The sequence below is a fragment of the Hyla sarda genome, chromosome 5 (genome assembly GCF_029499605.1).
Source record: "Hyla sarda isolate aHylSar1 chromosome 5, aHylSar1.hap1, whole genome shotgun sequence".
In the NCBI taxonomy this organism is placed as follows: Eukaryota; Metazoa; Chordata; class Amphibia; order Anura; family Hylidae; genus Hyla; species Hyla sarda.
Window position 1 is genome coordinate 245,633,044 of NC_079193.1, and position 27,730 is coordinate 245,660,773.

Sequence of the window (27,730 nt, forward strand, 5' to 3'; positions counted from 1 at the left end):
TTCTAAATGCGACATGCCCCCCGAGCAAAATTTGCTCTCAAAAAGCCAAATATGACTCCTTCTCTTCTGAGCATTGTAGTTCACCCATAGTGCACTTCAGGTCAACTTATGGGGTACCTCCATACTCAGAAGAGAAGGGGTTACAAATATTGGGGGGTATTTCCTGCTATTAACCCTTGGAAAAATGTGAAATTTGGGGGGAAACACACATTTTAGTGAAAAAAAAAAATTTTTTTTACATATGCAAAAGTCGTGAAACACCTGTGGGGTATTAAGGCTCACTTTATTCCTTGTTACGTACCTCAAGGGGTCTAGTTTCCAAAATGGTATGCCATGTGAGGTTTTTTTGCTGTTCTGGCACCATAAGGGCTTCCTAAATGCAACATGCCCCCAAAAACCATTTCAGAAAAACGTACTCTCCAAAATCCCCTTATCGCTCTTTCCCTTCTGAGCCCTCTACTGCGCCCGCCGAATACTTTACATAGACATATGAGGTATGTGCTTACTCGAGAGAAATTGGGCTACAAATATAAGTATACATTTTCTCCTTTTACCCCTTGTAAAAATTTAAAAATTGGGTCTACAAGAACATGCGAGTGTAAAAAATGAAGATTGTGAATTTTCTCCTTCACTTTGCTTCTATTCCTGTGAAACACCTAAAGGGTTAAAATGATGACTGAATGTCATTTTGAATACTTTGGGGGGTGCAGTTTTTATAATGGGGTTTTTTGTGGGGTATTTCTAATAAGAAGACCCTTCAAATCCACTTCAAACCTGAACTGGTCCCTTAAACATAGTGAGTTTGAAAATTTTGTGAAAAATTGGAAAATTGCTGCTGAACTTTGAAGCCCTCTGGTGTCTTCCAAAAGTAAAAACTCGTCACTTTTATGATGCAGACATAAAGTAGACATATTGTATATGTGAATAAAAAAATTTTTTATTTGTAATATACATTTTCCTTACAAGCAGAGAGCTTCAAAGTTAGAAAAATGCAAAATTTTCAAATTTTTCATCAAATTTTAGGATTTTTCACAAGGAAAGGATGCAAGTTACCACAAAAATTTACCACCATGTTAAAGTAGAATATGTCACGAAAAAACAATCTCGGAATCAGAATGATAACTAAAAGCATTCCAGAGTTATTAATGTTTAAAGTGACAGTGGTCAGATTTGCAAAAAACGCTCTGGTCCTTAAGGCCAAAATGGGCTTGGTCCTGAAGGGGTTAAATGAATAGGCCACAATTTGTTAATGATGTAACAGATTTATCACAAATTACTGCAAATGTTTGCTAGGGTGGCACAACTAGTGATAAGTTTGAGAGGAAAATTACTTTTTCACATGCATGATATAAGTTTTGAATACATTTTCACCGTCAGTGTTGTCTATCTTAGATTAAAATTAGTTGGATGATAGGAAACATTAAAATTTGACAAATTAGGGGAAAAAAAACATGGATTGGGGCAAATGATAGAAGGAAAGGTTTACAATTTACCCCATCTCTATTGAAGTGGAACCAAATCTGTTTTACAGCAGAGAATACTCATTAATTTGTAATATGTATATGCTAGATGCAAAGAACATCTTGAGTATGTTTATCTAATACTACTAACAATACTGTTATCCAGATTTATTCAGTGAAGTTATGTACAGCGGTTTTACTTACTTTAACTTGTTGTTTTTCAGTAACTAATTGGAGTTTTCCACTTTTGTAAAAAGATATCTAAGAAAGCAATATACATATAAAAATGCAATTATGTGAATACAATTTTTTTTGTGGTGGAAATTCAATAGTATGCTATACATTTTAGAAAGAAAGCATCAGCATAGCATCAGTGGTGTTAGGAGTCTTACAAGCCATGCTCCCTACTCAGTACATTTCAAGAGCTGCACCACACAGCCATTCAGGACCCATGATTGTACTGATGAGAAGTGTTTGAGGTTTTGCTGATAGTCCAAGACTGCTGTCATGCCCCCTTCCATTGACTTGCATTGAGGGGCGAGGCATGAAGTCACACGGGGTCAGAGTCATGATTTCACAATACTCCGGGCCGTGGTCGTCATGCTGCACACTCTGAGCCTCCAGAGCTGCGGAGAGCTCACAAAGTTGGGTGCGAAATGACAGATTGCAGGGGTCCCCAGCAACGGTACCCCCGCAATCATACATCTTATCCCCTATTCTTTGGATAGGGGATAAGATGTATTAGGGCTGGAGTACCCCTATAAATGGATGATTGGATCGCGCACGGTGCCGCATGGCATCCGGAGGTCCCCTCATCTGCTCCAGCTGTTATCCCAGGGTTTTCGTCTGTGGTCTGACATCAAGCAGACCAGAGAAGAAGATTGCTGATATTACTGATTAGTGCTATGCCTATGCATAGCACTGAACAGTATTAGCAATCTAATGATTGCTATCCCCTATGGAGACAAAAAAAAATTTGAAAAAGCCCTCCTCCAATATGAATGTAAATCAGCCCTTTTTCCAATTTTACCCACAAAAAGCGTAAAAAATAATTATTAATAAACACATTTGGTATTGCCGTGTGCAAAAATGTTCGAACTATCAAAATATAAAACAAATTATTCCGTACAGTTAACAGCGTAAACGTTAAAAAAAAAAAGTCCAAAATTATTTTGGTCACCTCAAATTAAAATAATATTTAAAAATGTATATAAAAAAAAATAACAGCATGTGATCAAATACTCACATATGCACAAAAGTGGTACAAAAAAAACTACAGATCATGGTGCAAAAAATGAGACCTCACAGCTCTGTATACAAAAAAGTGGGAAAGTTACAAGCGGTCAAAATAGGGCAATTTTACACATTCTTATTTTGTGAAAAAGTAAAAAAAAAAGTTTAAAAGCAGTACAATAATAGAAAAGTACATAATGATGGCTATTATTTTAATCATATTGACCAACAGAATCAAGAAAACATGTAATTTTTACCATAAAGTGTACAGTGTGAAAACGAAATCCTCCAAACTATGCAGAATTTAAGTTTTCTTTTTCAATTTCCTCTAACAAATAATAATTTTTTGGGGTTTGCGGTACATTTTATGGTAAAGTCAGTCATGTCATCACAAAGTACAATAGGTCACCCAAAAAACAAGCCCTCGCATGGGTCTGTGGATGGAAATATAAAACAGTTATGATTTTTAGAAGGCGAGGAGAAAAAAATGAAAATGATAAAATAAAATTGGCCTAATCCCTAACCTGTTTGGGATATTGCGCTCCCCTTCTATGACATGTGCTCAGGAGCTGAGCGCGGGTCATAGCGAGTCTAATGCCGTACATCACCGATCATGGAGATGACTGGCATTAACCCCTTAGAGGCAGCAATAACAGTTAATCACCGTGTCTAAAGTGAAAGTGAAAGTATCTCGGCAGCTCAGTCGGGCTGTTCGGGACTGCCGTAGCTGAGAGGACGGGGGAGGGTCCCTACCTGTCCCCTCTCCATTCGATCCGCAGCAGAGCGATAACACTGATCAATGCCATAGGCGTGCGCACGGGGTGTGCCGGGTGTGCACAGGCACACCCTAATCACCGCGGCCCGCTGCTGCAGGACTTTTTTTTTTTTCCTCAATACTAAACCCCAGCCCCACTGGACATCCCCGACATCACCAGCCGGAGGACGGGGAATAGATTGGCCGGAGCCGCAAATAAAAAAAAAAATGCATTTTTAAACATCCGGTGTGCCCTGAAAGACTTTCAGGGCACACCGGATGTTTAAAAATGCATTTTTTTTTATTTGCGGCTCAGGCCGCTCTATCCCCCTGTCCTCCGGGCCGCTCTATCCCCTTCCTCTGGGCCGCTCTAGCCCCGTCCTCCGGCCATTCTATCCCCCCTTCCTCTGGGCCGCTCTATCCCCTTCCTCCAGGCCGCTCCATCCCCCCTGTCCTCCGGGCCGCTCTATCCCCTTCCTCTGAGCCGCTCTATCCCCTTCCTCTGGGCCGCTCTATCCCCTTCCTCTGGGCTGCTCTATCCCCGTCCTCCGGCCGCTCTATCCCCCCTTCTTCTGGGCCACTCTTTTCCCCTTCCTCCGGGCCGCTCCTCCCCCTTCCCCGGCCGCGCACACTGCTGCGCTAACTGCAGACGCAGGGGCTGCCCCGCAGCTGCGCACGTCTCCTTCCATTCCTGGGATGATCCTGGCTGCAACTCCTGGCACCGAGTGTCCATTCCTCGGCATGAGGAAGAAGTGGGCGATGGTGCAAAGTGTGCAGCAGATGGGAATGGACGTGCCCGGCCTCTGACCCCAACATGGCTGCCGCAGGTAAGAAAAGTGCACAGACCGAGGACGGGAGGGGGTGGGATGTATGGTGTGTAATATATATGTATGGTGTTTGTAATATGCATGTATGGTGTGTGTATTATGTATGTATGATGTGTGTAGTATGTATGATGTGTGTATTATGTATGTATGGTGTGTATTATGTATGTATGATGTGTGTAATATGTATGTATGGTGTGTGTATTATGTATGTATGATGTGTGTATTATGTATGTATGGTGTGTAATATGTATGTATGGTGTTTGTAATATGTATGTATGGTGTGTGTATTATGTATGTATGATGTGTGTAGTATGTATGATGTGTGTATTATGTATGTATGATGTGTGTATTATGTATGTATGGTGTGTGTATTATGTATGTATGGTGTGTGTAGTATGTGTGTATGGTGTGTGTATTATGTATGTATGTATGGTGTGTGTATTATGTATGTATGGTGTGTGTATTATGTATGTATGTATGGTGTGTGTATTATGTATGTATGTATGGTGTGTGTATTATGTATGTATGTATGGTGTGTGTATTATGTATGTATGTTTGGTGTGTGTAATATGTATGTATGGTGTGTGTAATATGCATGTATGGTGTGTGTAATATGTATGTATGTATGGTGTGTGTATTATGTATGTATGGTGTGTGTATTATGTATGTATGGTGTGTGTATTATGTATGTATGTATGATGTGTGTAATATGTATGTATGGTGTGTGTATTATGTATGTATGTATGGTGTGTGTATTATGTATGTATGTATGGTGTGTGTATTATGTATGTATGTATGGTGTGTGTATTATGTATGTATGTATGGTGTGTGTGTTATGTATGTATGGTGTGTGTATTATGTATGTATGTATGGTGTGTGTGTAATATGTATGTATGATGTGTGTAATATGTATGTATGATGTGTGTAATATGTATGTATGGTGTGTGTATTATGTATGTATGTATGGTGTGGTATTATGTATGTATGTATGTATGGTGTGTGTAATATGTATGTATGGTGTGTGTAGTATGTGTGTATGGTGTGGTAATATGTATGTATGTATGGTGTGTGTATTATGTATGTATGGTGTGTGTGTAATATGTATGTATGATGTGTGTAATATGTATGTATGATGTGTGTAATATGTATGTATGATGTGTGTAATATGTATGTATGGTGTGTGTATTATGTATGTATGTATGTATGTATGGTGTGTGTGTAATATGTATGTATGATGTGTGTAATATGTATGTATGATGTGTGTAATATGTATGTATGGTGTGTGTATTATGTATGTATGGTGTGGTATTATGTATGTATGTATGTATGGTGTGGTATTATGTATGTATGTATGGTGTGGTATTATGTATGTATGTATGTATGGTGTGTGTAATATGTATGTATGGTGTGTGTAATATGTATGTATGGTGTGTGTAGTATGTGTGTATGGTGTGTATTATGTATGTATGGTGTGTGTATTATGTATGTATGTATGGTGTGTGTGTAATATGCATGTATGATGTGAGTAATATGTATGTATGATGTGTGTAATATGTATGTATGATGTGTGTAATATGTATGTATGATGTGTGTAATATGTGTGTATGGTGTGTGTAGTATGTGTGTATGGTGTGTGTAGTATGTGTGTATGGTGTGTGTATTATGTATGTATGTATGGAGTGTGTAATATGTATGTATGGTGTGTTTAGTATGTGTGTATGATGTGTGTGATATGTATGTATGGTGTGTATTATGTATGTATGATGTATTTATGTATGATGTGTGTGTATATATATAATGGATTTGTGTATGTATTATGTATGGTGTGCATATGTATGTATTATGTTTGTATTTATGCATATTATATATATATATATATATATATATATATATATATATGGGGGGGAACTATATTGCACCTAATGTGGGGAACTATATTGCACCTAATGTGGGGGAACTGTACTGCACCTAATGTGGGGGAACTATATTGCACCAAATGTAGGGGAACTATACTGCACCTAATGTGGGGGAACTATATTGCACCTAATATGGGGGAACTATACTGCACCTAATGTGGGGGAACTATATTGCACCTAATGGGGGGGAACTGTACTGCACCTAATGTGGGGAACTATACTGCACCTAATGTGGGGGAACTATACTACACCTAATGTGGGGGAACTGTACTGCAGCTAATGTGGGGGAACTATATTGCACCTGTGGAGGAACTGTACTACTAACCTAATGTGGGGGAACTATACTGCCAACCTAATGTGGGGGAACTATACTGCCAACCTAATGTGGGGGAACTATACTGCCAACCTAATGTGGGGGAACTGTACCACTAACCTAATGTGGGGGAACTATACTGCACCTAATGTGGGGGAACTATATTGCCAACCTAATGTGGGGGAACTGTACTACTAACCTAATGTGGGGGAACTATACTGCCAACCTAATGTGGGGGAACTGTACTACTAACCTAATGTGGGGGAACTATACTGCACCTAATGTGGGGGAACTATATTGCCAACCTAATGTGGGGGAACTGTACTACTAACCTAATGTGGGGGAACTATACTGCCAACCTAATGTGGGGGAACTATACTGCCAACCTAATGTGGGGGAACTGTACTACTAACCTAATGTGGGGGAACTATACTGCACCTAATGTGGGGGAACTATATTGCCAACCTAATGTGGCGGAAATATATTTCCATCCTAATGTGGGAGATTTATACTGCCAACTTAATGTGGGGGAACTATACAAAAATATAAAATTGTACTATTTTGATCCCTATAGCACTTTTATTTTTCTGTATATGGGGATGTTAGGGTCATTTTTAGCGCTGTGATTTGTAGTTTTTATCGGTACCATTTTAATTTTTTTTGCTTTTTAGATATTTTTTATGATATTTGAAGTGACTAATAGTGCTAATCTGATTAGTGCACTATTACAACTTTTGGGACCCCACTTCTGATTTTGCCCAGGGCCATGTTAAGCCTAAAACTGTAATCCTCCTACACTATGCAAGCAAGAGTGTGTGTGTGTGTGTGTGTGTGTATATGTATGTGTGTGTGTGTGTGTGTATATATATATATATATATATATATATATATATATACACACACACATACATAAACACACACACACACGCATGCGCGGAGTGAGTTTGTGCTTTAGGGTGCACACCCTAATGCAATAGGCTGCGCACGCCTATGATCAATGCTTTGCTATGGCATAGCATTGAACAGTGTATGCAGTCAGAAGATTATATGTAATAGTAAAAAAAAGTTATTAAAGGGAGCCAATCATCAGATTTTACCTTATATAATGCTTGGCAAAGCGTTATATAGGATAAAATCTTTATTTTCACCATTCCCGGGGGACGCTCCAGGGATGGTGAAGATATGAAGTTATAAACTAGTCACCGCCGCCGCCGTAAGTAGTTACCTGGGCGGGGAGCTCTTCTCACCTACTCCCGTTCTTCGGCCGGCAGCGACGCCCCCTCTGCTTGATTGATGGGCCGCGTCATCGCTCTGCTCCGTCTGTTCAGTGAGCGGAACAATGACGCTGCCCATCAATCAAGCAGAGGGGGCATCGCTCCCGGCCGAAGAACGGGACTAGGTGAGAAGAGCTCCCCGCCCAGGTGACTACTTACGGCGGCGGCGGTGACTAGTTTATAACTTCATATCTTCACCATCCCTGGGGGCAGGAGCGTCCCCCGGGGATGGTGAGGACAACAATTTCACCCTATATAATGCTTTGCCAAGCATTATATAGGGTAAAATTTAATAATTGGTTCCCTTTAAATGTGAATTAACCCTTACCCTAATAAAAGTTTAAATCACCACCCTTTTCCCCAAATTCCATTTAACCCCTTAAAGACCAAGGGCATACAGATACGCCCTGATGTCCTGGTACTTAAAGGAGAACTACGGGATTGAACATTTTATCCCCTATCCTAAGGATAGGGGAAAAGTTTCAGATCGCGGGGGGTCCGACCGCTGGGGCCCCTCACGATCTCCCGTACGGGGCCCCGGCTCTCTGCATAGAGAGCGCATGTCGACCACTGCACGAGGCGGCGGCTGACACGCGCCCTCCATTTACTGCTATGGGAGACCCGAAGCGCTGCCTTCGGCAATTTCCGGCTCTCATAGCAGTGTATGGAGGGGGCGTGTCAGCCGCTGCTTCATGCGGTGGTCAACATGCCCTCTCTAACCAGAGAGCCGGGGCACCGTACGGGAGATCGCGGGGGACACCAGCGGTCGGACCCCCTGCGATCTGAAACTTATCCCCTATCCTTAAGATAGGGGATACATTTTTCAATCCCATAGTTCTCCTTTAAGGACCAACGGTGTACCTAAACTCCTGTGGGAATTACGGGACCAGACCGGGATACCTGCTGAAATCTTACAGGCGAGCAATTCTTACAGGCGAATCAGTGCTTTTCCAAGCTGATTGGGTCTCTGATGACCCAATCGTCCAGAAAATAGGGATGATCGGAGCTGTCAGAGCCCCGATCATGCTAAAGAATAGGAGTGAGTTGGCAGGGGTGCCACCTCCTCCTATCCCCTGCCATTGGTCGGTCAGGACTGACCGACCAATGGCAGTTGGGGGCGGGGGGTAAAAGATTAAATCCCCGCTCTGCCCACACCTGGAAGTCCGGGCAGAGCGGGGGGGGACATGTACAGGGACCGTTGGAACCGGCGGAACTGACGGCAGAAAGGAGGTGGAGGCGGAGGCAGCAGTGAAGATCAGTGGTAAGTGATCTTCACTGCTGCCTTCTAGGAGTTGCCAAACTTTTTGCTGTCTGGGCATACTGGGAGTTGTCATTTTGCAACATCTGGAGGGTCACAGTTTGGAGACCACTGTGCAGTGGTCTCCAAATTGTACCCTTCCAGATGTTGCAAAACTAGATAGTCCAGGCATGCTGGGAGTTGTAGTTCTGTAACATCTGGCCCTTCAGATGTTGCCGAATTACAACTCCCAGCATGCCTGGGCAGTCTGGGCATCATTGGAGTTGAAGTTTTGCAACATCTGGAGGGCTACAGTTTGCACACTACTACACAGTGGTCTCCAAACTGTTCTCCTCCAGTTGTTGCATAACTACATGCCCTTCAGCTGTCTGGGCATGCTGGGAGTTGTAGTTTTGCATCAACTGGAGGCACACTGGTTGGGAAACATTGTCTGTTTCCTAACTGAGTGCATCCCAACCCGTGTGCCTCCAGCTATTGCAAAAAGGAGATTTTTTAACACTTACCGTAAAATCTCTTTCTCGAAGGATCCATTGGGGAACACAGACAGTGGGTGTATCTTGCTGTCTCTAGGAGGTGTGACACTAAGGTGATAAAAAAAAGTCAGCTCCTCTCAGCAGGATAGACCTGCCTTCAGGCTCTGAGCTAGTCAGTTTAAGTCCCAGAGCAATAGGAGGAGATCAATAGGTCGAGGAAAAACCCAAAACTGTCCGAGAACCAGAAGAAAAAACATAACTGAACACACCCTCGGACAGAGAACCAAGGAAAAACCCCAAAAAAGGGCGGGAGCTGTGTCCCCCAAAAATCTCCTTTTCTCTATTGGCTCCATTGGGGGACACAGACAGTGGGACGTACCAAAGCCGTCCCTTGGGTGGGCAGATAAGTAATCAGGCAGACGGCTGATCCACTGCCGCCTGCAACACCTTACGCTCCAGGGAAGCATCAGCCGATGCGAAAGTATGAACCCGATAAAACCTCGAGAAAGTGTGCAAAGACGACCAGGTAGCCGCCTTGCAAATCTGCGAGGCCGAAGCTCTATTCTGGAGAGCCCAGGATGCCCCAACAGAACGAGTGGAATGAGCCACAACCCTGAAAGGAGTAATCTTCCCCTTATAGCGAGAGGCTTCCGAAATGGCAGACCAAATCCACCTAGAAATGGTGGCCTTGGAAGCAGGTTGTCCCTTGCGACGACCCTCCGTCAGGATGAAAAATGAATCACACTGACGAAAGGAAGAAGTGATGGAGAGATAAGACAGAACAGCCCGAACCACGTCCAGCTTGTGCAGTAAGCGCTCCCTGGGATGAGAAGGAGCCGGGCAAAATGACAGGAGGACAATATCCTCATTGAGATGAAAGGCCGAGACCACCTTATGTAAAAAGGAAGGGTCTTTGCCGGAAAACGACCTTGTCCTGGTGAATCACCAGAAACGGAGAACGGCAGGAAAGGGCTGCCAATTCAGAAACCCTCCGGATGGAGGTGATAGCCACCAGAAACACCACCTTCCAAGAAAGGAGGCGGAGAGACACCTCTCTAAGGGGCTCAAAGGATGCACCCTGGAGGGCACTCAGAACCAAATTCAAGTCCCAAGGGGGAGAAGGTGACCGATAAGGAGGAACAGGGTGCGCCAGTCCTTGCAGAAAGGTCCGGACATGAGGATTAGAAGCCAGGGGATGCTGGAAAAGAACAGTAAGGGCCGAAACCTGACCCTTAAGAGAACTGAGAGACAACCCCAGTTCCAACCCCGACTGCAAAAAGGAGAGAAGACGGGGAACCGAGAAGGTCACCGGGGAGAAGTCCTGTACTTCAAGCCAACGAAAATAAGACCTCCAAGTACAGTGGTAAATCCTTGCACAGGAGGGCTTATGAGCCTTGAGCATGGTGCGAATGACTTGGGAAGAGAACCCGCGGGCCCTCAAAACCGCGGTCTCAACCGCCACGCCGTCAAATGCAGCGACTGTAAATTGGGGTGGCAAAGAGGACCCTGAGAGAGCAGGTCCGGACGGAGCGGAAGGCGCAGTGGAGCATCGTCCAGAAGCCTGACTACGTCGGCGTACCATGACCTTCGGGGCCAATCTGGAGCTACCAGGATGGCGGGGACGCCCTCTGCCTTGAGCTTCCTCAGCACCCTGGGAAGAAGCGGAAGAGGAGGGAACAGATAGAGTAGGGTAAACGCCGCCCAAGGAATCACTAGGGCGTCCACGGCCAGAGCCTGAGGGTCCCGGGACTTGGACACAAACGGAAGGATCTTCCGATTGTGCCGGAATGCCCCAGATGTCGCAGATGTGCGCGAAGACCTCTGGATGAAGAGACCACTCACCGGGTTCGGGTGAGGACAGACTGAGGAAGTCCGCTTCCCAGTTGAGCACCCCCGGGATGTGAATCGCCGGAACCTTGCTCTCCGCCCAGGAGAGAATCTTGGTCACCTCGGCCATGGCTGCCGAGCTACGAGTGCCGCCCTGGCGATTTATGTACGCCAGGGCCGTGGCATTGTGCGACTGAACGTGGACAGGACGGGACTGAAGATGGGACTCCCAATGAACAAGACAAAGAAGAATCGCCCGTAATTCCAATATGTTTATAGGAAGAAGGGTCTCCTGGGGAGACCAGAGTCCCTGAACCGTCCAATCTCTGAACACGCCGCCACAGCCCGACAGGCTGGCATCCGTTGTAACAACCTGCCAGTGAAGGGGAAGAAATGACCGCCCTTGGAGAAGAAGGGGGGAGCGGAGCCACCAGAGCAGAGACTGACGGACCCTGCGAGGGAGAACAATCTGACGATCGAGGGACAGAGGAGACCTGTTCCACCGAGAGAGAATTGCCAGTTGGAGGGGACGGTAATGAAACTGGGCAAAAGGTACGGCCTCCATAGTTGCCACCATCCGACCCAGGACTTCCATACAAGTGCGGATGGAGACTGATACCTGGGTCAGAAGGGAGCGGACCCTCGACCGGAGCGCCAGACGTTTGTCCGGCGGAAGACGAATTCGAGCAGAGACTGTGTCGAAAAGAAGTCCCAGAAAGGTTAGAGACTGAGTAGGACAGAGGAATGACTTGTCCTGGTTGACCATCCACCCGAAGCGAGTCAGAGTTTGGAGAGTAATGTTCAGATTCTCCAGAGTCTGGGCCCTGGTTGGAGCCTTGATGAGAAGGTCATCCAGACAGGGTATCACTGAGATTTCCCTTGACCTTAACAGGCCCATCACTGGCGCAAGCACCTTTGTAAAGACCCGAGGAGCCGTGGTTAGACCAAAGGGGAGGGCTACAAACTGAAAGTGCCCCTCCGGAACCGCAAAGCCAAGGTACCGATGATGGCCCGGAAATATTGGCACATGGAGGTAGGCATCCTTGATGTCCACCGATGAAAGGAACTCTCCTTGTTCCAGGGACGCCACTACCGAATGGAGGGATTCCATTCGGAAGTGGCGGATGAGAAGATGAAGATTGAGATGCTTGAGGTTCAAAATAGGACTCACAGAACAGTCCTTCTTGGGGACCACAAAAAGATTTGAATAGAAATCCCGAAAACGTTCCCCTGAAGGAACAGGAACGATAACCCCCTGGAGAATGCAGAGACTGGAGAGCCGCTCGAAACTGCTTCGCCAGGAGGAGGAGACCGGGGGGCCCGGGATCGAAAAAAGCGATCCCTCGGAAGGGATGCAAATTCGATCCGGTAACCGTTGGACACCATGTCCCTGACCCAAGAGTCTTGAATGTGAGAGGTCCAAATGTCTCGAAAAAGTAAGAGACGACCTCCCACCCGAGAAGAAACCGCGGGTGGGGGCCTCACTTCATGCAGAAGTGGGCTTGCGGTTGCCTGATTTGGGTGCAAAACGGCCGGACCGGTTGGAGTCCGGCTTCCAAGACGGGCGAGCCCGGAACGAGGGAGCCTTCTTGTCCCGCGGGGGCGCCTGCTCGGATCCCTTGTTGGAGCTGGAGGTCCGAAAGGACCGAAAGGAAAAGGCCTTCCTTTGGGAAGTAGGGAGAGCCTTATTTTGAGGTAACAAGGAACTCTTACCTCCCGTTGCCTCGGAGATAATCTCATCAAGGCGTTTGCCAAAAAGACGGCCACCCATAAAGGGAAGCTCAGTGAGAGATCTTTTGGAAGCGGCATCCGCATTCCAAGCCTTAAGCCACATAGAGCGGCGGAGATCCGCTAGATGACCCACAGCATAGGCAGAACAACGGGCTGCCTGCATGGAAGCTGCGTACAGAAAATCCCCGGCTTTAGAGCATTGGAGAGCCAAAGCACATAGATCCTCTGAGGGGATCCCGCTAAGATATCCTGACGGAGCTTTTGGCACCACTCTGACAGGCCCATGGACACCCATGTGGAGGCAAAGATGGGAAGAAGAGAAGAGCCAGCAGCTTCCGTGGCAAACTCCGCTAAGGATTCTACCTTCTTGTCCGTGGGATCCTTGAAGGCAGCGGCATCTGCCAGAGGCAGTGTAGTCGCCTTATTGATCCGGGAAACTGGTGGGTCCACTGAGGGAGGAGAAACCACCTTAGTGACAAAGACCTTGTCAAATGGATAACGATCTTGAATTGTCTTGATTCCCGGGAACCTCTTGTCTGGATGTTTCCATGCGGTCTCCAGAACGTCGTCAAAGTCAGCGTGAGAGCTGAACTTCTGAGGTGCTGGCTTAGCACAATGAAAGGATACTCCTGGATTGACATCCGAAGATCCTGGGTCCTCTAAGTGAAAGGTGTCTCTCAGGGCTGTAACCAAAGAGTTAACCGTTGCAACTGAGTCCGGGCGGTCCTCTGAGTCAGATGCCGGCTTGGAAGCCTCGTCCACCAGTTCGCCAGGGGAATGAGAATGGGTAGAGGCAGACCTGGAGGGGGGCGACTCTGACCGAGAACGCGGCTCTGGCGTGGCAGAGCAGCGACTCCGAGAACGTCCTCTGGAGGAGCAACGTTTGTGCCCAGATGACAGGGGGGCGGGACCCACGAGGGGAATGCTCACGTCTACTTGAAGACTCATTGGAAGAGTCAGACGAGGCACCCCTAGGACGCTTGTGAGAGCGTGAGGAATGTGGAGATGAGGAGCGAGCCCTTCCATAGGTCCTGTGCAGGGAAGACCTCTTCAAGGCGGACACCACTTCCCGGGAGGCCTTCCCGGGACCGAAGGGGCATCAGGGGGTACCAGGGGGTTTGGGGGAGCAGTGGCGCAGGCAGGACAAGTGGGCTCAGCAGAGCCAGACATTTTGGTATTACAGTGATTACAGAGATAGTAAGTCACTGAAGTTCCAGGTCTCGGTTTAGAGGGAGGAACAGCTCTAGGTACGAACATAATGAGGGAAAAGAAGGGAGATAGGAACTTTCTCACCCTAGTCTGTGTTCCCTGTCAGCTGCAGTGAGGAGACTCGCTCTGTGCAGCTAGGGAGAGAGAAAAAGGCCAGCCAATAGGAAGAAAGGGGCGTGCCTGAAGCAAGGCACTAAGTAAATGCCCCCTTCCTACTGAAATTCGTGCCCACAGCGCTGATTTGAGGCAGCTTCGCGCCACCGAGCTCTCCCAGCCCCATGGGCGGAGCCACAGACCGGCCGGGAGAACTGTCATGGCGCCCGATCATTGACCTGAGCGCACCTGTCAGCCGTTTGTGCACTTGGGGGAATAGGGCGATCGGCCAGCGCCGGCAGAGACTGCCGATGAAAAGAACTAAGCTGGCGCAGAAGCGCCCGGCTAATCGCAGCGCCGCGGCTGTTAGCCGCTTGTATGGCGCTACCAGCAAAGTGAAACTAAGCTGGCGCTGAGAGCGCCCAGCCCAAAACAGCCGCGTATAAGGCGCTGTGAGGCAACTAAAACACACACACGCACACACAAGTAAAGTGCCGGAATAAGGCGCTATGAACGCGCGCACACACACACACACACACACACAAGTGAAGTGCCCCCTATATGAAGCCCCTTCAGGTGCCACTGCTCCCCCAAAAATAAAGTGCATCCTGTAATAAAGTGCAGCCCCTGTAGGTTAGCCCCAAAAAACTAAAGGGTGGGCCAAAACAGGGGGTCTCCAGCTGCTGCGAGTCCGTACCTGTGGAGAAAAGGGGGAGAAGTACTTACCTCAGTCAGAAGAACTCACCTACTGGAGTCTTCAGTGAAGTCTTCAGTCAGCATTAGTTAACTGTATCACGCCTGGATGCTATGCGCGAGTGAGGCGAGCAGAGAAATAGAGGGATCCAGACCCGTGAGGTACCACCCAAGCGCTGACCGTTGGCGAGGGAAGGTTAACAGCGCATATACGCAATGTCTGTGCCCCCTCACTCGCAATGGGGAAACGGGGAACCGCAGTCCCTGAGTCCCCACCTGAAAACAGAAAAGAAAAGGAATAAAAAACTAACACGTCCCTAACTAGGAAAACAAAAAAATTAGAAGACCTGGTCTGGAGCAACCCAGACCACGTCCCAATTCCTTCAGACACTAAGCTTAACCCCTTAAGGACTTAGCCCTTTTTCACCTTAAGGACTCAGCCGTATTTTGCAATTCTGACCACTGTCACTTTAAACATTAATAACTCTGGAATGCTTTTACTTATCATTCTGATTCCGAGATTGTTTTTTTGTCACATATTCTACTTTAACATAGTGGTAAATTTTTGTGGGAAATTGCATCCTTTCTTGGTGAAAAATCCCCAAATTTTATGAAAAAAAATGAAAATTTTGCATTTTTCTAACTTTGAAGCTCTCTGCTTGTAAGGAAAATGGATATTCAAAATACAATTTTTGGGGGTTCACATATACAATATGTCTACCTTATGTTTGCATCATAAAATTTAGGATTTTTTTTACTTTTGAAAGACATCAGAGGGCTTCAAAGTTCAGCAGCAATTTTCAAATTTTTCACAAAATTTTCAAACTCACTCTTTTTCAGGGACCAGTTCAGTATTGAAGTGGATTTAAAGGGTCTTCATATTGGAAATACCCCACAAATGACCCCATTATAAAAACTGCACCCCCCCCCCAAAGTATTCAAAATGACATTCAGTAAGTGTTTCACAGGAATAGCAGCAAAGTGAAGGAGAAAATTCAAAATCTTCATTTTTTACACTCGCATGTTCTTGTAGACCCAATTTTTTAATTTTTGCAAGGGGTAAAAAGTAGAAAATTTTTACTTGTATTTTAAACCCAATTTTTTTCGACTAAGGACACCTCATATGTCTATGTTAATTGTTCGGCGGGCGCAGTAGAGGGCTCAGAAGGGAAGGAGCGACAAATGGTTTTTGGGGGGCATGTCACCTTTAGGAAGCCCCTATTGTGCCAGAACAGAAAAAAAAAACACATGGCATACCATTATGGAAACTAGACCCCTCGGGGAACGTAACAAGGGGTAATGTGAACCTTAATACCCCACAGGTGTTTCACGACTTTTGCATATTTAAAAAAACTTATTTTTTTTTTTACCTAAAATGCTTGGTTTCCCAAACATTTTACATTTTTTAAAAGGGTAATAGCAGAAAATAACTCCCAAAATTTGAAGCCCAATTTCTCCCGATTCAGAAAACACCCCATATGGGGGGTGAAAAGTGCTTTGCTGGCGCACTACAGGTCTCAGAAGAGAAGGAGTCACATTTGGCGTTTTGGAAGCGAATTTTGCTCTGGGGGCATGCCGCATTTAGGAAGCCCTAACAGCAAAAAAAAATAAAAACACATAGCATACCATTTGGGAAACTAGACCCCTTGGGGAACGTAACAAGGGGTAATGTGAACCTAAAATACCCCACAGGTGTTTCACGACTTTTGCATAAGTAAAAAATAAAAAATAAAAAAATGTATCTAAAATGCTTGGTTTCCCAAAAATTTTACATTTTTAAAAAGGGTAATAGCAGAAAATACCCACCAAAATTTGTAACACAATTTCTCCCGAGTACGGCGATACCCCATATGTGACCCTAAACTGTTGCCTTGAAATACAACAGAGCTCCAAAGTGAGAGCGCCATGCGCATTTGAGGACTAAATTAGGGACTTGCATAGGGGTGGACATAGGGGTATTCTACGCCAGTGATTCCCAAACAGGGTGCTTCCAGCTGTTGTAAAACTCCCAGCATGCCTGGACAGTCAGTGGCTGTCTGGCAATACTGGGAGTAGTTGTTTTGCAACAGCTGGAGGCTCCGTTTTGGAAACAGTGGCGTACCAGACGTTTTTCATTTTTATTGGGGAGGGGGGCTGTGTAGGGGTATGTGTATATGTAGTGTTTTTTTACTTTTTATTTTATTTTGTGTTAGTGTAGTGTTTTTAGGGTACAGTCGCACGGGCGGGGGTTCACAGTAGTTTCTCGCTGGCAGAGCTGCGGCAGAAAATTTGCCGCAGCTCAAACTTGCAACCGGATACTGTAAACCTCTGCCCATGTGAGTGTACCCTGTACATTCACATTGGGGAGAGGGGAACATCCAGCTGTTGCAAAACTACAACTCCCAGCATGTACGGTCTATCAGTGCATGCTGGGAGTTGTAGTTTTACAACAGCTGGAGGCACACTGGTTGTGAAACACCGAGTTTGGTAACAGGAAAAAGGAAAAAAAAGACCCCCAAAATTTGAAACACAATTTCTTCTGAGTTCAGAAATACCCCATGTGGACGTAAAATGCTCTGTGGGTGCACAACGAGGCTCAGGAGTGAGAGCACCATGTACATTTCAGGCGATTTACACAGGGGTTGCTGATCGTTACAGCGGTTCTGACATAAAAGCAAGAAAAAATAAAAAAAAACATTTTGGGAACTACACTCCTCACGGAATGTAACAAGGGGTACAGTGAGCCTGAACACCCCACAGGTGTTTGAAGAATTTTTGTTAAAGTTGGACGTGAAAATGAACATTTTAAATTTTTTCACTAAAATGCTGTTGTTATCTCAAATTTTTCAATTTCACAAGGGGTAATAGGAAAAAAAGCCCCCTAAATTTTGTAACCCCATTTCCTCTGAGTATATAAATACCCCATGTGTTGACGTAAAGTGCTCTGCGGGCGCACTATAGGGCTCAGAAGAGAAAGCGCGCCATTGGGCTTTTGGAGAGAGACTATGTCTGGAATTGAAGGCCATGTGCGTTTACAAAGCCCCCATGGTGCCAGAACAGTGGACGCCCCCCACATGTGACCCCATTTTGGAAACTGCACCCCTCAAGGAATGTAATAAGGAGTGCAATGAGCATTTACACCCCATAGGTGTCTGACAGATTGTTTGAACAATGGTACATGAAAATGAAAAATTTGTTCCAAAAATCTGTCAGACTCCAGTGTGGTGTAAATGCTTACTGTACCCCTTATAACACTCCACGAGGGGTGTAGTTTCCGAAATGGGGGAGGGGGGTTCCACTGTTCTGGCACCATGGGGGCTTTGCAAACACACATGGCCCCCGACTTCCATTCCAAACACATTCTTCTCCAAAAGCTCAAAGGCGCTCCTTCTAGTTCGCCCGCAGAGCACTTTACATCCTCATATGGGGTATTTCCCCTAATACCCCTTGTGAAAATGAAAAATTTGGGGTACCACCAACTTTTTCGTGAAAAACATTGAATTTTTCATTTTCACATCCAACTTTAGCGGAAATTTGTCAAACAACTATGGGGTGTAAAGGCTCACTGTACCCCTTGTTACGTTCCTTGAGGGAAGTTGTTTCCCACATGTGTCATGTGGGGCTTTTTAGGGGCACAATAGGGGCTTCCTAGATGCAACATGCCCCCAAAAACAATTTCAGCAAAATTTGCTTTCAAAAAGCCAAATGTTGCCTTCTCTTCTGAGCATTGTAGTGCACCCGCAGAGCATCCACATATGGGATATTTCCATACTCAGAAGAGGTGGGGTTACAAATTTTGGGGGATATTTTCTCCTATTACCTCTTGTAAATTTTGGGGAAAAAATGTATTTTAGTGGGGAAAAAAAAGTAATTTATACATCCGACTAACGAAAAGTTTAAAAAAGTTTTTTTTGTTGTTATGGCACCATAGGGGCTTCCTAAATGCAACATTCCCCCCAAAAACCATTTCAGCAAAATTTGCTTTCAAAAAGCCAAATGTGCCGCCTTCTCTTCTGAGCATTGTAGTCCACATTTATGTCCACATATGGGCTATTTCCATACTCGAGAGAAATTGGGTAACACATTTTGGGGGACTTTTTCTCCTTTTACCCCTTGTAAAAATTCAAAAACTGGGACTACAAGAACATGTTAGAGTAAAAAAAAAAATGGAGATTTTGAATTTTCTCCTTCTTTTGCTGATATTCCTGTGAAACACCTAAAGGGTTAAAAAACTTTCTGAATGTCATTTTTTATACAGTGAGGGGTGCAGTTTTTATAATGAGGTCATTTATCGGGTATTTTTAATATAAAGACCCCTCAAATCCAGTTCATAAGTGAACTGGTCCCTGAAATATTCCGATTTTGAAAATTTTGTGAAAAATTGGAAAATTGCTGCTGAAATTTGAAGCCCTCTGATGTCTTCCAAAAGTAAAAACATGTCAACTTTATGATGAAAATATAAAGTAGACATATTGTATATGTGAATCAATATATAATCTATTTGGGATGTCCATTTTCCTTATAAGCAAAGAGTTTGAAATAAAAAAAAAAATGCAAAATGTTAAAATTTTTCATCACATTTTGGAATTCTTCACCAAGAAATGATGCAAGTATCAAAAAAAAATTTACCACTATGTTAAAGTACAATATGTCACGAAAAAACAATCTCAAAATCAAATTCATAAGTAAAGGCATGACAAAGTTATTAATGCTTAAAGGAACAGTGGTCAGATTTGCAAAAAATGCTCTGGTCCTTAAGGTGAAAATGGGCTTGGTCCTTAAGGGGTTAAAAAATATGTAAACATAATAAAATAAACAAATGTGGTATCGGCGTGTGCGTAAATGTCCAAACTATAAAAATATAATGTTAATTAAACTTCACGGTCAATGGCATATACGTAAAAAAAATTCCAAAGTCATAAATTGCGTATTTTTGGTAATTTTGTATACCCTAAAAAGTGATCAATAAGTCCCATCAAAACAAAAATAGTACTGATAAAAACTTAAGATCACGGTGCAAAAAATGAGCAGGGGTTACAGGGGTCAGAAGATGACAATTTTAAACATACAAATTTTGGTGCATGTAGTTACAGTCAAGGCCGTAAATGTTGGCACCCCTGAAATCTTTCAAGAAAATGAAGAATTTCTCACAGAAAAGGATTGCAGTAACACATGTTTTGCTATACACATGTTTATTCCCTTTGTGTGTATTGGAACTAAACCAAAAAAGGGAGGAAAAAAAAGCAAATTGGACATAATGTCACACCAAACTCCAAATATGGTCTGGACAAAATTATTGGCACCCTTAACTTTATATTTGGTTGCACACCCTTTGAAAAAAATTACTGAAATCAGTCGCTTCCTATAACCATCAATAAGCTTCTTACACCTCTCAGCCGGACTGCTGGACCACTCTTCCTTTGCAAACTGCTCCAGGTCTCTCTTATTGTGAAGTGGAATTTGTGAACTGAAAATTTGCTTGGAAATTTCCGCCTGAAGAATGGCGTTGCTCTTTCTTCAGGCAGAAATACTCGCGGAACACATTTATGTCTATTGTAGACTGCAGTGTCCGCGCGGTCCTAGCGCCGACTGGATATCCTTTGGATAGTGGATAAGATGCCTAGGTGCGGAGTACCCCTTTAAGGACAAATGGGCTGTCACGCCCCCTCCCATAGACTTGCATTGAGGGGCGGGGTATGACGTCACACGGGGGCGGAGTCGTGACGTCATGATCTTCTGTCTCGGTTGGTCGAGATGGACTCAGCCTGAGGACCTCCAGTGGTTCCAGAAGCCGCTACAGGTGGGTGCTGCATGGTAGATCCAGGGGGTCCCCAGCAGCGGGATAAGATGTCTAGGGGCAGAGAACCCCTTTAAGGGGATAAAAAAACAACAACAACAAACTATTAAATAATACAAATCATAGAGTTACAGCTTACAGACATTATCACCAGTATCTGACTAAACTCTTCTGGTATTGGTGATGCCACAATTTGATCGTAAAGGAATAGAAGACATCTGAAAAACAGAAACAGAAACTTCCAGTAAAAATTATGTTACTAATATAATAGAACTGTATAGTTTTATTTTGTTATACTATTATTTTCTAGATGTTATGTTAGGGTTAATAATAATTATTTGGAAGAGACCAACTGGGAAGACTATTAAGCTGTGTAGTGTATATTCTGATGCTACAACAGTGCAAGCCTTTAGTCTGTCTGCAAGCACAACATTAGAGCAGAGTGCACCTAGGCTATGTTTACACATTGTTATTTAAATATACCTGGTGCATGCCCTGGAATAACCTTTCTGAGCATATACCAAAAGCATACATGGCCTCTATGCACATGGTGTGCACCAAAAGAGACACTAGGCTGGCATTTAGAAGTACAGTTTTGCTGTACTTTCCTATACAGAAAAAAATAATTATATATATATCACTTAGTGGAATACATTGCAGCCTCTGTTGGCATAAGTCAAGTGTGAACAAAGTCTTACTGCACAAAAATAATTTTTATTATATTGGTAAATGTATGACATGATTAGTCCCTCATTCTATAGACCTTCAAGTGAGTCTACAGAGTTTTGTATCTGAATAAGTCCAAAGGATGTAGGCAACTGTTAAAAATTGTGACACTGATGTAAACCAAACCAGCTTGGCGCTATGAATTCTCTGAAATGTACGTCTTTAGGGTCTTTTTACACGTACAGTATCCTTCGCATATTTGATACACAGTATTTGATGCTGTTTTCAGTCATTTAATTTACACTAAACTCTGCAGCATAAAATCTGCAGCTTCAACTCCTGCACATAAAATATGCGCAGGATACTGTGCATGTGAATACACCCTTATACAGTATCATGCTCCAAATAAATATTGGCTAGGCTCAGTTCACACTGCGTCTGAGCCTTACATTTAGGGCATACACAGAGAAAAGCTGCATATAAAAAACATATTTATGGGTCCCAATTAGAAATGAGCAAACTTTTGAAAAATTTGATTCGGCCGATTCGGTTATTACTTTTGGCTGTCCTATCACAGTATGTAGGCCCTTGACAGATTAACAGGCACAAAATAGTACACCACTTAGATGTAGGTATGTGGTATGCACTTCTAAGGGCAGAATAATGCGGTACAGTACGATTAAAAAAACGTATTTTAGTAAAACAATAGCTGGTGATTACGTTTGCCTAGACTTTCACAGTATCTAGGCCCTTGACAGATTAACAGGTACAAAATAATACACTACTTAGATGTATGTATGTGGTATGCTCTTATGAGGGCAGAAAAATGCGGTACAGTACGCATAAAAAAAAAAAAAAAGTATTTTTGCACAACACCAGCAGAACACAACAGTGCTGCAGCACAAAAAAGCTGTGTACATAGTTACATATATAGTTACATAGTTAGTATGGTTGAAAAAAGACATACGTCCATCAAGTTCAACCAGGGAATTGAAGGGAAGGGTGTAAGGGGATAAGGGGAAGGGATGTTGTTTTATAATTTTGCATAAGCATTAATGTTATTTTGTTCCAGTAATGTATCTAACCCTGTTTTAAAGCTATTAATTGTTCCTGCTGTGACCAGTTCCTGAGGTAGACTGTTCCATAAATTCACAGTTCTTATGGTAAAGAAGGCGTGTCGCCTCTTTAGACTAAACCTTTTCTTCTCCAGACGGAGGGAGTGCCCCCTCGTCCTTTGGGGGGGGGGGGGGGTTTAACCTGGAACAGTTTTTCTCCATATTTTTTGTATGGGCCATTTATATACTTATATACGTTTATCATATCCCCCCTTAAACGTCTCTTCTCAAGACTAAACAATTGTAATTCCTTTAATCATTCCTCGTAGCAAAAAAGTTCCATGCCCCATATTAGTTTAGTCGCACGTCTCTGCACCTTTTCCCGCTCCACAGTGTCCCTTTTATGGACAGGCGACCAAAACTGAACAGCATATTCCAGGTGAGGCCGTACCAATGCTTTATAAAGGGGGGCGTATTATGTCCCTGTCCCTTGAGTTCATGCCTCTTTTGATACATGACAATATCCTGCTGGCTTTGGAAGCAGCAGCCTGACATTGCATGCTATTCTGTAGTCTGATCTACAAGTACACCCAGATCCTTCTCTACCAGTGACTCTGCCAGTTTAATCCCCCTAAGATATATGACTCATGCATGTTATTAGTACCCAGATGCATAACTTTACATTTATCCACATTAAACCTCATTTGCCAAGTGGATGCCCAGACACTTAGTCTATCCAAGTCATCTTGTAACTTATGCACATCCTCTATAGACTGTACTGTGCTACAAAGCTTGGCGTCATCTGCAAAGATAGAAACAGAGCTGTTAATACCATCCTCCATATCATTGATAAATAAATTAAACAACAGCGGGCCCAGTACAGAACCTTGGGGTACACCACTAATAACCGGGGACCAATCAGAGTACGAATTATTGACCACCACTCTCTGGGTAAGATCTATGAGCCAGTGTTCAATCCAGTTACAAAGTAAAGTTTCCAAGCCCAAAGACCTTAATTTACCTGTCAGACGACTATGAGGCACAGTATCAAATGCTTTAGCAAAATCCAGAAACACTATATCCACAGCCATTCCTCTGTCAAGGCTTCTACTCACATCTTCATAAAAGCAAATTAGATTGGTTTGACAACTTCTATCCTTAGTAAACCCATTCTGGCTATCACTTATAATACAATTATCCCCTATGTATTCCTGTATGTAATCCCTTATAAGTTCTTCAAACAATTTACCCACAATGCACGTTAGACTTACCGGTCTATAGTTTCCTGGGGAAGACCTAGAGCCCTTTTTGAAGATTGGTACCACATTCGCCTTGCGCCAGTCCCTTGGCACAATACCAGACACCAGAGAATCTCTAAATATCATGAACAAGGGTACAGATATTACTGAACTTACCTCTCTAAGAACTCTTGGGTGTAGTCCATCTGGTCCTGGAGATTTGCTTACATTTACTTTACTTAACTTACCTTGTACCATCTCTACATTAAGCCAGTTCAGTACATTACATGATGTGTTACCAGCACTGACCTGTCCAATGTCAGCTCCTCCTTCTTCCATAGTATATACAGAACTAAAGAACCCATTCAGTAGCTCCGCCTTCTCTTGATCGCCTGTGACAACCTCCCCATTATCATTATTAAGGGGTCCTACCTGCTCTGTCCTTAGTTTTTTTGTATTTATATATTTAAAAAAAATATTTAGGATTAGTTTCTCTTTCTTTGGCCACTTGTCTCTCATTTTAAATTTTTGTCGTATTTATTACATTTTTACAGATTTTAAGTTCTTTGTACTGTTTAAATGTTATATCTGACCCATCAGATTTGTATTTTTTAAAAGCCATTTTTTTGTTGTTTATTGCTCTTTGCTATTTGTCAGCCATGTAGGATTTAGTTTTAATCGTTTATATTTGTTCTCCTTTGGAACATATTTAGCTGTATAGTTATTTAGAGTTGATTTAAAGATGTCCCATTTACCTTCTGTATCAGTATTTGAGAACACCTCCCCCCAGGCTATGTCCTGTAGTGCAGATCTCAGCCCAGGGAAATTTGCCTTTTTAAAGTTATATGTTTTTGCATTCCCCGCCTGCTTTGTTTTCTACATTTTAAATCAAAAGTAACTATATTGTGGTCGCTATTACCAAGGTTTTCACACACAGTTACATTACCAACCAGCTCTACGTTGTTGGAAATGATCAGATCCAACAAGGCATCACTTCTTGTTGGGTCCTTCACAAACTGGCTCATAAAATTATCCTGCAATAAATTTAGGAATTTTCTCCCCTTTGTAGTTTTAGCCAGCCCCCGTCCCCAATCTATATCTGGATAGTTAAATCTCCCATTATTACCACTGTACCTGCCCGGGCGGCCCTCTCTATTTGTTTATACAGCCGACCTTCTATCTCTTCAGTGATATTAGGGGGTCTGTAGATTACACCAAATATAATTTTTTCAGTATTTCCCTCCTTTTGTAATTCTACCCACAGTGATTCCACATCCTCAAAATCATCACACACTATGGCATCGTTCACACTGACTTTCATACCTCTTCTAACATACAGACAGACTCCACCACCTTTTCTGTTCGTTCTGTCCTTGCGAAACAATGTAAACCCCTGAAGATTAACATCCCAGTCATGCGAGGAGTCCAGCTATGTCTCAATGACCCCAACTATATCAATATGTTCCTCCAGTATGAAGGCCTCAAGCTCCCCCATTTTATTTGCTAGGCTTCTGGCATTTGTGAACATACACTTTACATTTCCATTAAGTTTTACACATATAGTCTCACTAATGGGATTTTCTGAGTTATTGGGGTTAATGTTATTATTTGAGTTATAAGGGCTAATTGTACTATTTAAGTTATTGGGGCTAATGGGATTTTTTTTAGTTATTGGGTCTAACTTTATTATTTAAGTTATTGGGGCTAATGGTATTTTTTGAGTTAATGGGGCTTATTGTAGTTATTGGGGCTAATGGAATTTTTTGAATTATTGGGGTTACAATTTTTCGGGCTACATTTATTTTTACGGCTGGTTTGTAACCCATGGATCTCCTTATCCACTGCTCTTAACCTTCCCCCACAGGACTCCTCTCCACCCACCATTATGTCCTGACCCCTCTCTAACCTATCCATCCCACTGTCTGCTTTCTTTGCTTTATTATCCTCCCCCCACTCACCTAGTTTAAATACTCTGCCACCCCTTCCAGGATTCTCTCCCCCAGCTCACTGGACCCCCTTCCATTCAGGTGCAAATTATCTGTAGAATAGAGTTTGTACCCCAATGAAAAGTCAGCCCAGTGCTCTAAAAACCCAAACCCTTCCCCCTTACACCACGACTGAAGCCATGCATTTAACTCCCTAAGCTCCCGCTGTCTTTCCTGCAATGCGCATGGCCCAGGAAGTATTCCAGAGAACACAACCTTCAGCTTGGCACCTAGTTCCTTGTAATTATTCTTCAAGGACCTCCACCTACCATGTATTCTGTCGTTGGTTCCCACATGGACCACGACAGCTAGGTCATCCCCAGTCCCCCCTAGTAATTTGTCCACCCTTTCCACCACATGCCGAAATCCTGGCACCAGGGAGACAGCAAACCATTCGGTTGAGGTGGTCTTGGCGACAAATTATTCTATCAGTCTTCCTGATTATAGAATTCCCTACCACAACTAACGGTCTTGGCCTAACTGCGTTACCATCCCCCACACTACTAGTTGAGCTGTTCCCCCGGCTTTTAGGGAGACAGCTAGGGTTGCCATCTCTGATACTGATGCCCTCGCATCAGTAAACACAAAATTTCACTCTGTCAAAGACTATTAAGAATGGACAGCTGGGTATTATACATTCTACAGACTAGTATAAACAGCAGATAATTTTTTGTGGAAAAAAGAGACAGAATTGCGCAGAAAAATTCTTCCTGCCATGGGGCGTGGCTTGACACGCTGGAGGGAAGAAGCAGCCTTTGAGAGCTCCTGCCCGGGCCAGCGATTTTTGGGCTTTCTAGCATGCTATGGGAGGCAGGAATAGGAACAAAAAGAAGAAGCGGCCTTCTGAACACCCAGGGACAAACCCGCGCCTGATTTCTGCTTTCTTCCCACCTCGGAATCCTCCTGCCGCCTCCTCTTCCCCTCCGAGGCCGCCATGTCCGGGACCGGAAGTGCGACACTTACAGGGCGGCACAGCGCGGCTCTCCTGCCGAAGATCGCAGCGCACACCAGGAGCCGCGCACAACCGCCGGATCTGCAGCAACGAGTCTCCACAGGAGAGAAGGGGGATCGCCAGCACACCACGGACTGCCGGGAACCGCAAGTACCTCCCGAGGGAGCGCAGACCCCTCCACTAACCTCTGCACGTCACCCTGCTGGTGCTGCGCCACGGCCCCTGCGCGCGGCCCTCTCCCCTGTAGTGGCCCCCCTCTCTCCCCAGCATACTACAACCTCTCCTGGCGGGGCCTGTATGGAGACTCGGAGAGCGATCACCCCTGCACAGCCTGTGTCCCCCCAACAAGGGGAAGCGCCTGGTCCTCCATTACTACCTGACACTCCACAGCCTCCCCCCAGTCCCATTACCCACCTACCTGATAAACGCAGCACTGAGGCTGCTCATCCTGCAGCCACTTCTCCCCGGCCTGCCTTAGTGGAGAGAGGTGATGCAGCCCCCAAAAACATACCTTCTACCAGCACTGAGGCTAGTCCTCATACCAGTACACACCAGTCCCCATCAACTCCTATGCACACACCTACCTCCTATACTAAAGGTGGGCAACGTGCCTCACAGATTGAACCAGGACCACCTGCTAGAAATGTGATAGACTGGGCCTCTGAGATGGACTGTGCTGACTCCAGATCTGACAGGGAATTCCTGTGACTCTTCTGATGATACAGACACCCCTGACTATTGGAGTGCGAGCCCTCCTGCAAAAAAGAAACTGTTCAGGACCCCGTCAAAAGTGACCTCCTATAGAACACAGGAGTCTGACAGGTCATCGTCCGACGACTCCCAAGCTAACCGGGAACGCTCGCCTAGATCTGCCAAATCACGTACTACGCGTGACCTAGCTGGTGCCCAGGTCCCTGCGGCCCAAGCGGACACTGACTCTTTCCTGCCATCTACTGAAATGGCTGTCTATACGCTTAAAGGACACCCGGAATTGCAG

General features: G+C 44.4%; 1 protein-coding gene across 6 annotated transcripts in view; it reads right to left on the reverse strand.

Annotated features, from left to right (window-relative positions):
- The window catches only part of C5H18orf63 (chromosome 5 C18orf63 homolog), a 185,754-nt gene that overhangs the window by 110,036 nt on the left and 47,988 nt on the right, over window positions 1-27,730 (reverse strand). For 5 of the 6 annotated variants that reach the window (XM_056521441.1, XM_056521442.1, XM_056521444.1 and 2 more), the window contains 2 exons: window positions 20,977-21,055; window positions 1,665-1,721 (listed from right to left, as the gene is read on the reverse strand). In XM_056521441.1, the coding sequence (XP_056377416.1) occupies window positions 1,665-1,721; window positions 20,977-21,055 (136 nt within the window). The remainder of the gene's footprint in view (window positions 1-1,664; window positions 1,722-20,976; window positions 21,056-27,730) is intronic. The other variant, XM_056521445.1, reaches the window with a different exon arrangement.